Source organism: Schistosoma mansoni, chromosome W, assembly GCF_000237925.1.
Source record: "Schistosoma mansoni strain Puerto Rico chromosome W, complete genome".
NCBI lineage: Eukaryota > Metazoa > Platyhelminthes > Trematoda > Strigeidida > Schistosomatidae > Schistosoma > Schistosoma mansoni.
The window spans coordinates 56,439,108-56,448,856 of record NC_031502.1 but is presented as its reverse complement, the minus strand read 5'-3'; the positions used below and the strand labels follow the sequence as shown (position 1 = coordinate 56,448,856).

Sequence of the window (9,749 nt, the reverse complement as noted above, 5' to 3'; positions counted from 1 at the left end):
CTTTGGACCACTGAGTTGAGGTCGGATGGTTCACAGTTATAACACAATGAATTCGAGATATTAAGTGACTATCATCAGCTTGTGATTCATAGTAGTTAATTTAGTGTTGGTAGTAGTATATAAATTATAGGTTGTATATAAGGATATAGTATAGGAAGGAAGAGAGATATGAAGCAATTTTAGTCTCAAGGTTTAAGGGAAGATAAAGAGTGTATACACCTAGGCCATTGTGATCGATTCTGAGCCATGTCACACAGAGTCTCCAACCATTGGTTACGATAGTCACGCGGACCCCAACCAGGTAGTCTGCATCTACCAACATGGCTCAGACTAGAAGTTAGTGACTTCAAGCACTGATGCCATGTTTTGGTTTGGCCGCCCCTAACTCTCTTCCAACCGTCCCCAATACTAGTCATCATAGCGCGTCGTGGTAATCGGTGTTCAGGCATACGTAACACATGGCCCAACCATCTCAGTCGATGAAGATTCATCACCTCATCAACTGATTTACCATCGTTCCCTAATACCCTGCGTCTAACCTCACTATTACTTACCCGGTTATCCCAGCAGATGCGAGCAATATTTCTAAGGCATCTGTGGTCAAATACTAGTAACCTACGAGTATCTTCTACTCTTAATGGCCATGTTTCACGGCCGTAAAGTAGAACAGAACGAACTGATGCGCAGTATACTCGTCCCTTAATTGATAGACGGATATCTCGTCTACGCCATAGGTGACGTAAGTTGGCAAAAGCCAAACGAGCTTTTTGAATCCGTGCTGAGATTTCGTCAGACACCAACCCATTAGGGCTGATCAGACTTCCAAGATAAGTGAAGTTGTCGACGCGTTCGACTACTTCACTCCCTATCCTTAGTTCGGGTGTTGACGCAGGCCAGTCCTGGAGTAACAATTTACATTTGGATGGGGAGAAACGCATCCCAAACATCCAGGCATTATTACTCAGTTCTAACAGAAGACTCTGCATTTTGCCAGTGTCTTCACCAAGCAGGACTATGTCATCTGCGTATTCTAAGTCGATAAGTGAACCTCCTGGTAGAAGATCAATTCCTGAAAATTCAGTCGACGAGAGTGTTATTTCCAGCAACAGGTCTATAATGAAGTTAAACAAAAATGGGGATAGTGGACAACCTTGACGGACACCACTTGAGGTTGTAAAATCATATGACAGTTCGCCATAAGCTCTCACTCGACTGATAGTGTTCGAGTAAAGAGCCTTCACAAGGTTTATGTACTTCTCAGGTACACCTTTCAATGACAGACACTGCCACAGAACCTCTCGGTCTACAGAGTCAAATGCTGCTTTCAAGTCGAGAAAAACTATCATTGTCGGACGCCGATAAGCATGTCTGTGCTCTAAAACTTGACGAATGGTGAATATGTGGTCGATACAGCCACGACCAGGTCTGAAGCCAGCCTGATTTTCTCGTGTTTAGAGTTCACGAGTCTTAGTTAGGCGCCCGATAATTATTGAGGCTAGTATTTTAGATGCTATGTTAGTCAGACTAATCCCTCTATGGTTATCACAGGATGATTTGGACCCCTTCTTATATATTGGGACAATCAGTGATTGTGACCAGTCGGATGGGATTACATCCGTCTCCCAGATTTTAGCCAGAATATTAGTCAACCTAATCGCTAAAATTGGACCACCATATTTAAAGACCTCTGGAGCCAATCCATCTGGACCAGCTGCTCTTCCTCGTTTCAGATTACTTATAGCCTTTTGAACTTCAAGTAGGGTCGGGGGGCCTACTTCAATGTTCCATTCAGGTTTTCTGGGAATAGTGGGTAGTTGTGCAGTAGCTGAAGGCCAGCTAAACTGCTCCTTAAAGTGTTCCATCCATCGTTCTAAACGTTTAGGTTGAGAGCAGATAAGGGTTCCGTCTTTTTCGGAGATTGTCTCACTTACACTTGACTTCTTAATTCCGGTTTCTTTTATTAGTCTGAATAGTTGCCTGGTGTTGCCTACAGCCGCTGCCTTTTCCATCTCTTTTGCTTTCGTTGCCCACCACTGCTCACGATCGTTCCTTAGACTTTTAGTTAACCTAGATCTAATTTGTTTACGCTCTTCGTCGTGTTCAGAGCCTGATGGGATGAGTTTACGCGAATCCATCAGTGAAATAGACTTAGAGGAAATCCACTGGTTTTTTGGAGCCCTATGGTTTAAATGACTAATAGATGTTACTGCTGTTTCCACAGCTGTTAGTATGTCTTTCCAAGCAGCATCTGGGTCAGTCTCGTTTACAGAACTGCCTAGATGTGAACTCAGTTGTTTCTGGAATTCGCATTTGGCTTTCTCGTCCTCCAGTTCAATCCTAATGGGTCTTCTTAGTGTAATTTTCCTGCGTCCATTGAGGCGCAGACAAATGCGCGCTCGTATTAAAGCGTGATCAGAGTCTAAACAAGTATTCCAATACGAGCGACAATCTTCTATTGAGCCTCTCCAACGATGATTGATGACAATATGGTCTATTTGAGTCCATCGTTGGTTTGGTGCAGGTGGTCGCCATGTTAGACGATGTCTCTCCTTATGTTTAAAATTAGTGCTTGCTAAAAATAAACGATTGTCTGAGCATAGTTGCAACAGACGATCACCATTATCGGTTCGTTGAGCCGGAATACTAAAACACCCACCTAAATGTCTTTCTGTTTGATTTAAGCTGCCTACCTGGGCATTAAAGTCACCCGCTACGACTACTATGTCTGAGCGCTTAGCTTTCTGAAGAAGCTCAGAGAGTTTTCTGTAAAAGTCATCTTTTACTTCATCATGGCTGCAGTCAGTGGGAGCGTAGGCAGAAACGACGTATGTCCCTATCCTTCCGAGTTCTTACGGAGCCATTTAGCCGGACAGCACACAGGCGACTGTTAACGGGGATCCATTCTAGTAGTGCCTGTTCTGCCCTTGTACTTAGTGCTATGCCTACACCTGCAAGTCCACGAGAACTAGCCAACGGGTCGCCAGATACACGGAGGGTGTATTTCGTCGGCTGTCCATTTTGGCGAGGTGAGGTCAAGTGAATGACCACACTAGGATCCTGTATGCGTGTTTCGGAGACACAGCATACATCAATGGTACGAGATTCTAGAGTTTTAGCTAAGGAGGCCTGTTGACCGATTTGGCATAGGGTACGTACGTTGAAGGCTCCAATGTGTAGTTTGGAGCGAGGTTTTAGTAGACCTGGGACAGCGTTTCGCGCACTAGAATCGTTGGCCATGGTGATACTTGAGGAGGAAACCGAAAGAGGAAGTTTAGTGTTGAAAGTGAAGGTAGAAGGAATAGTAGGAAGTGAAGAAGGAGATTGATTATGAATACAGTGGTCTTGAGTGTTGTTAGAGGTATGAGGGCAGTTATCACTTCCCGGTTGCCCACACCGTGGAAGGATTCTTCTAGAGGTACCTGAAAAGGAAATTGGGTTAGAAGTGGTCTTAATGACCTGAGAGCGTGACCGTAGTGCCCAAGGGACAACTGCTTGAGGTCGGTCACACACGACCTTTTTGTGGGTAGTTTTTGTGTTAGCTCCGTTCTTCAAAAAAACCTTACCGCCGGAGACGGATATCCGTGGGATAAGGCGAGGTGTGCATTTTTAGGGTCGACCTTTTCTAACCCCACCCCTCCTTGTGGGAAGGCAGCATCGCTGTCATGCTGGTTGTCTGAAGGAAACACCTTACTGCTGTCACACCTCTGTACAGTCAGCAGTACGACTTCGCCTTCGGACCTTGGGTTTGCTGCTTTTAGTTTTAGCGCTCTTCAACCGACCTGTCTGGCATGGTAGGACCTCGAGGAACGATTGTTCCAGCCAGCATAGCTCGATTGCTTCATCACGATAGGCAAGCCCGACCACCACGTCAAGGTAGCAGCAACGATCGGGACAGGGTGAATATAGGCTTTGGACCACTGAGTTGAATTCGGATGGTTCACAGTTATAACATCAATGAATTCGAGATATTAAGTGACTATCATCAGCTTGTGGAGTCGTGGACGCGAAGTGCTTAGGAGTTCCATACTAGGATGAAACACCTGTCCAATGCTTCCAGGTTTTCAATAATAGTCTAGCTAAGATTAGTTCATGATCAGAACTATGAACTCAAATCCAGGACCTTTGGTCTCTTGCGAACGCTTAACCTCCAGACTACTGAGCTGGGATCCAATGGTGTTAACGTTTAAAATCCACCATTGAGCTCGTGGATGTGCACTGCTAAGGAGTCCCATACTAGGACGAAACGGATGTCCAGTGCATTCAGGATTTAAACGGCAATCTAACATTGATCATTTCACAAGTTCAATGAATTTCAAAAATCTTCACAACCCTTCACTGACTACTGAAATTATGTTTGAAAAGGAGAATGCTAACAAAATGGCTACTTATTTTCATGAGGTAGGGGTTAGCTTTTTATCAATGACATATTCGTAATATTTTCAAAATTGTGATTTGTAAGTAGATAACTTCATCCATTGTAACTGATGTTGGTGGCCGAGTGGGTAACGCGATGGCATTTGAAGCGAAAGGTACTGGGTTTGAGTCTCAGAGTGGACATCAACTCTGAGATACAGGTACATCCAGCTGACGAGTCCCAAATAGGACGAAACGCGCTTCAAACTGGATTCCACTAGTAGCCACTATCCATCTTTGCTTACCATGATGTTGGTCGCTTTAATATCTAGATTTAATCCAATAAATAATATATTTTATTACGGGAAGTGGAGATTTGAATTATCATGTTTCGTTGTTACTTTTTCGAGCTAATCAGTAGGATGTTTGAGGTTGAAGTGATAAGTATCTTGTTCGAGTCCCACTCAGAACATCAACACTGAGATCCAGTTACGTACACATGACGATTCTTAAATAGGACAAAGTATGTGAACTATGTTCCACTCCAAACCGTAATACAGCAATAGTAAAATTTATTTTCTTTTATTCACTCTAACTTTGGTGTTGAAATTTATTTTCATTGTATTCAACGTCATCTATCCTTCTATTTTCTGACCGTAACTTTTAAATTTCAAATCGTGTGGGTAAATTGCTGTCATTCAATAGAAGAATATACAAATAAACAAAAACACCTCCCAGGATATATATATGATATTACGCGAACATCTTCGATTGTCTTCAGTAGGTAACTGGATCACACCCGACACGGTCCAACTTCACTGGTCACAGCTTCTCACTAGAACTCCGAGAATTTTCTCTCTCAGCTAGTCATTGTTGAGCACACGATAATTTTCCGTTTGTGGTCGAGAAGATTGTTAAGTGTTTAGTGGGATCGTCAACCAATCAATATTAGACCATCATTAAATCCCGACTCAGTGATCTGGAGGTTAAGCGTCCACTCATGAGACCGAAGGTCCTGGGTTCAAGTCTCGTGTGAGAGATCGTGGATGTGCAGTGGCAAACTCCACGAAACCTTCGCTTAGAATTTCATACCTATTTTCCCAGAACATTTTATTATAAACAGTGTGAACCAAATAAATGACATTATCTGTTAATAGTTGGCTGTATAGGTGATTAATGTCATCTGTTCTCTGAGTACAAATACTCTGCTGGAAAGCTATTGTGGAATTTTAAAAAAAACCCTCGGGAAATTCAGTAAATGTTGGAAATTTTTTATGGACATGTTGTACTCAAGAATATACCTCTTTCCAAATGGGCCAGACGTTTTGGTGAGCACTGTGAAAACTGTATGACTCAGGCCTAGGACATCTGTCAACTTACTATATTGAAGAAAACATCAAACATATGCTATCTATTATGCTTCCTGGTTAGTGAGTTACTGTCTGGACGATTACTGATCGGCTTAATTTGGTCAAACTCTGTGTTCACATGGTCCTAGCGAAATATCTGAAGTTAAGGAACAACAAGGAAGAGCTTAACATCCGAGGTATCACAGGAATGTTTCGAACATTGGAAACGAAGATAAGACAAGTGTATTGCTTCAAATAAAGAATTTATCCGTCCCACATTTTGTGAAAATTATTTTCTGTGATCTCAGTTAGATAGAGCGATACATTTAGAAAAAATTCATCAAAGGTATGAATTACATGATTCTGTTGAACTCAATCAATATTTTTGATAACCTCCCCCCCCCGAAATATTAAATAACTATAGCTGATATATTCAAGGAAGTACCAAACAATTATAACTCAATTCAACCTGCTGTTTTTACAAACAACACAATGATCTTTTCACAGGTTAGGTTATTTATTCGTTTATAGCAGCTCACATACAATTGAGGTTGCTCATGTTTAATTTGGTTAAGCCCTTTTGCTAACTTATTTAAAGGACAGAGTCATTCATACAATAACAACCAATCTATACTATTGTACTATTATTATTGTTGCACTTGTATGGGTAAGTCACCTTGACGATTGCTTACTGCCTATGCATATATTCATTCCGATAGGCTTACTACTAGTCGCTTAATTGACTCGTTGACTCGTTGACTCGTTGACTCGTTGACTCGTTGACTCGTTGACTCGTTGACTCGTTGACTCGTTGACTCGTTGACTCGTTGACTCGTTGACTCGTTGACTCGTTGACTCGTTGACTCGTTGACTCGTTGACTCGTTGACTCGTTGACTCGTTGACTCGTTGACTCGTTGACTCGTTGACTCGTTGACTCGTTGACTCGTTGACTCGTTGACTCGTTGACTCGTTGACTCGTTGACTCGTTGACTCGTTGACTCGTTGACTCGTTGACTCGTTGACTCGTTGACTCGTTGACTCGTTGACTCGTTGACTCGTTGACTCGTTGACTCGTTGACTCGTTGACTCGTTGACTCGTTGACTCGTTGACTCGTTGACTCGTTGACTCGTTGACTCGTTGACTCGTTGACTCGTTGACTCGTTGACTCGTTGACTCGTTGACTCGTTGACTCGTTGACTCGTTGACTCGTTGACTCGTTGACTCGTTGACTCGTTGACTCGTTGACTCGTTGACTCGTTGACTCGTTGACTCGTTGACTCGTTGACTCGTTGACTCGTTGACTCGTTGACTCGTTGACTCGTTGACTCGTTGACTCGTTGACTCGTTGACTCGTTGACTCGTTGACTCGTTGACTCGTTGACTCGTTGACTCGTTGACTCGTTGACTCGTTGACTCGTTGACTCGTTGACTCGTTGACTCGTTGACTCGTTGACTCGTTGACTCGTTGACTCGTTGACTCGTTGACTCGTTGACTCGTTGACTCGTTGACTCGTTGACTCGTTGACTCGTTGACTCGTTGACTCGTTGACTCGTTGACTCGTTGACTCGTTGACTCGTTGACTCGTTGACTCGTTGACTCGTTGACTCGTTGACTCGTTGACTCGTTGATTGACTCGATCACTCGTTCGCTTTTCGGCACTACTCTTTCATGCTTGCTTAAAGTGCGTGTAATTTTGGATATCTGTGTGTGGTTCAATAATAAACGTAGTAAGCGCTTCGTATTCGCCTTCTGTTTTACACACCATTGTGCGTTATCGAGTAACAGCAGTTATCAGGACGAACAATATACGACGTTTAAGGATAATATCGAATACCGATCACCACAAGTTCTTTCAAATTGTGACCAGTAATGGAATGGACGATAAGAGTTGTGATCTATTTGGGACATGCATTCCAGTTTTATTGTACATTCTAAGACTCAAACCTGATATTAATAGCTTCAATCATTTTCTGATGTACTACAAATCTTAACCAGTTTAATTAATTGGCAACTTTCTTAATCTCAAATTAATATTCATTTATAATAAATGTAATTTTGTAATTTTCAACTATTCAAACTGTGAGATATCAACTCACTGAAAACAATGGTGGATGTGTTGCTTAATTTCATCAATCAGTTGAAGTTAGACATTAACACTGTTAGATGCCGACCACCTCAGTGGTATAGAGGTTAAGCGCTCGTGCGAGAGACTGATAGGCGAGATGGTGAATGCGCACTACTGGGGAGTCCTCCAATAAGACGAAACGGTGATCCAGTGCTTCCAGGTTTTCCATAGTGGTCTAACTTCAATTGACTCATGATCTCAACCATTGAAATTAATTAACAATTGTAAATGTTCGTGATTCTATGATACATTTTAATTATTACTTAACCAAACACATTGACTACTATTATGTAATCAAATTAAACTAATGACCTAATTGACCTTTCATCTTATCTATTAAATAAAGGTCAATAATAAGTAGATAGATATCAACTAGTGTTACAATCATAATGTTGATGATGATGATGAGTTACATAAAAGAGTTACTTTTTTGTTGTTGTTGTTGATTAAAACATGTTCATCTGAAATTATTCGACTACATTTTTATTCCAAAATTGGTCAAGTTTGTATGTTTGTACATGTATATAAGTATGTATGTATGTATGTGTGTGTGGGGGGGTATGTATGTATGTTATTGAGTCTATATCTAAACATAACCATATAATTATTACATAATACTTTTTTTATTTTTTGATTGAAATCTGATTGGTTAATTCAAAGAAAATTTACATTTAATAAGAATGAATAGAGATAATCACATTTCTAGATAGTGAAATCATTTCTTTCTTTCTTTGGATCCTTTGGATATTTTAAACCTTCTATTTAATTATATTTTAAGTTTATATTTATATGTTCTAATTCATTCTAAAGTAAGTTTGAACAATCTTTTGTTTTTACTCTTTTATTATATTATTTGTTTACTTACTTACGTTTGTTACCTCCTCGTGGAAGGAGTGTATAAGAAACTCGACTTTGGCCTTCAGGAATCCTGAAGATCAAAGAAAACTTTACGCCGAGAAATAGAGACAGATATGAGAAGAATGAACAAAAACTGGATAGAACTAGAAAGGAAGGGACAGGACAGAGTGGTTAGGAGAATGCTGGTCGGCGGCCTATGCTTAATTGGGAGTAACAAGCGTAAGTAAGTAAGTAAGCAAGTAAGGAGTAGTGTATAGACCGCTCACCAGTATTCTTCATTTAACTCTATCCTGAGTAATCCTTTACAGTTTATTTGAATAACATTTGTAATATTTCCAATCGTTAAGATCATGAGTTAATTGAAGTTAGATCATTATGGAAAACCTGGTAGCACTGGATGACCGTTTCGTATTATTGTGGGACTCCTCAGCAGTGAGCATCCATGATCTAACCTCGCGAGATTCGAAGCCAGGACTTATCAGTCTCGCACGAGAGCTCTTAACCTCTATACTACTGAGCTGACCGACATTTGCCGGTGTTAATGTCTAACTTCAACAGATTCACGAAATTGAGCGACAAATCCACCATTGTCTTCAGTGAGTTGATATCTCACAACAGATCCGGTTGAACTCCATTGTAATATTAATAAATTGGGAGAATGTCTATTTTCTATCTAATGAACAATTTAGTTCATATCTAATGATGTTCAAATTGACTATTAGATAGTTATTCAAATTTCTAATGGTTAAGTGTTCAACTCGAGACCTTAATTTTCTGAATGTAAACTTATACTTCGACAAATTTATTTATTTAAACACAAATATTGGTACAAGGAAGCACCAGATACATATACGCCACACACATCTCATTCGATCTGTGTGAAGGCTGAGATACTGCCCAGGTGCCCAGATTGAAGCAGGTGGTTTTCTTAGGGGGCCACAACCCGAGCCTTTGACCTAAAGCTCTAACCCACAAGGCAGTGGAGCATCGTGAGGAGATGCAGTCCCATGGTAGCCGGTGACCAACGATTGATTCATACACTATTTGTTCCCTCAGAATAC

At 41.0% G+C, this 9,749-nt stretch overlaps 1 protein-coding gene across 1 annotated transcript in view; it reads right to left on the bottom strand.

The window, feature by feature from the left end:
* Smp_160340 (putative translation initiation factor IF-2) overlaps nucleotides 1–7,672 on the bottom strand; it is a gene marked incomplete at both ends in the record, with an annotated part of 11,430 nt that extends 3,758 nt beyond the window's left edge. Inside the window, 3 exons of the mRNA XM_018790249.1 lie at nucleotides 6,479–6,805; nucleotides 6,951–7,301; nucleotides 7,650–7,672. Of these exons, the coding sequence (XP_018655611.1) occupies nucleotides 6,479–6,805; nucleotides 6,951–7,301; nucleotides 7,650–7,672 (701 nt within the window). The remainder of the gene's footprint in view (nucleotides 1–6,478; nucleotides 6,806–6,950; nucleotides 7,302–7,649) is intronic.
* Between the last annotated feature and the right edge of the window lie 2,077 nt (nucleotides 7,673–9,749).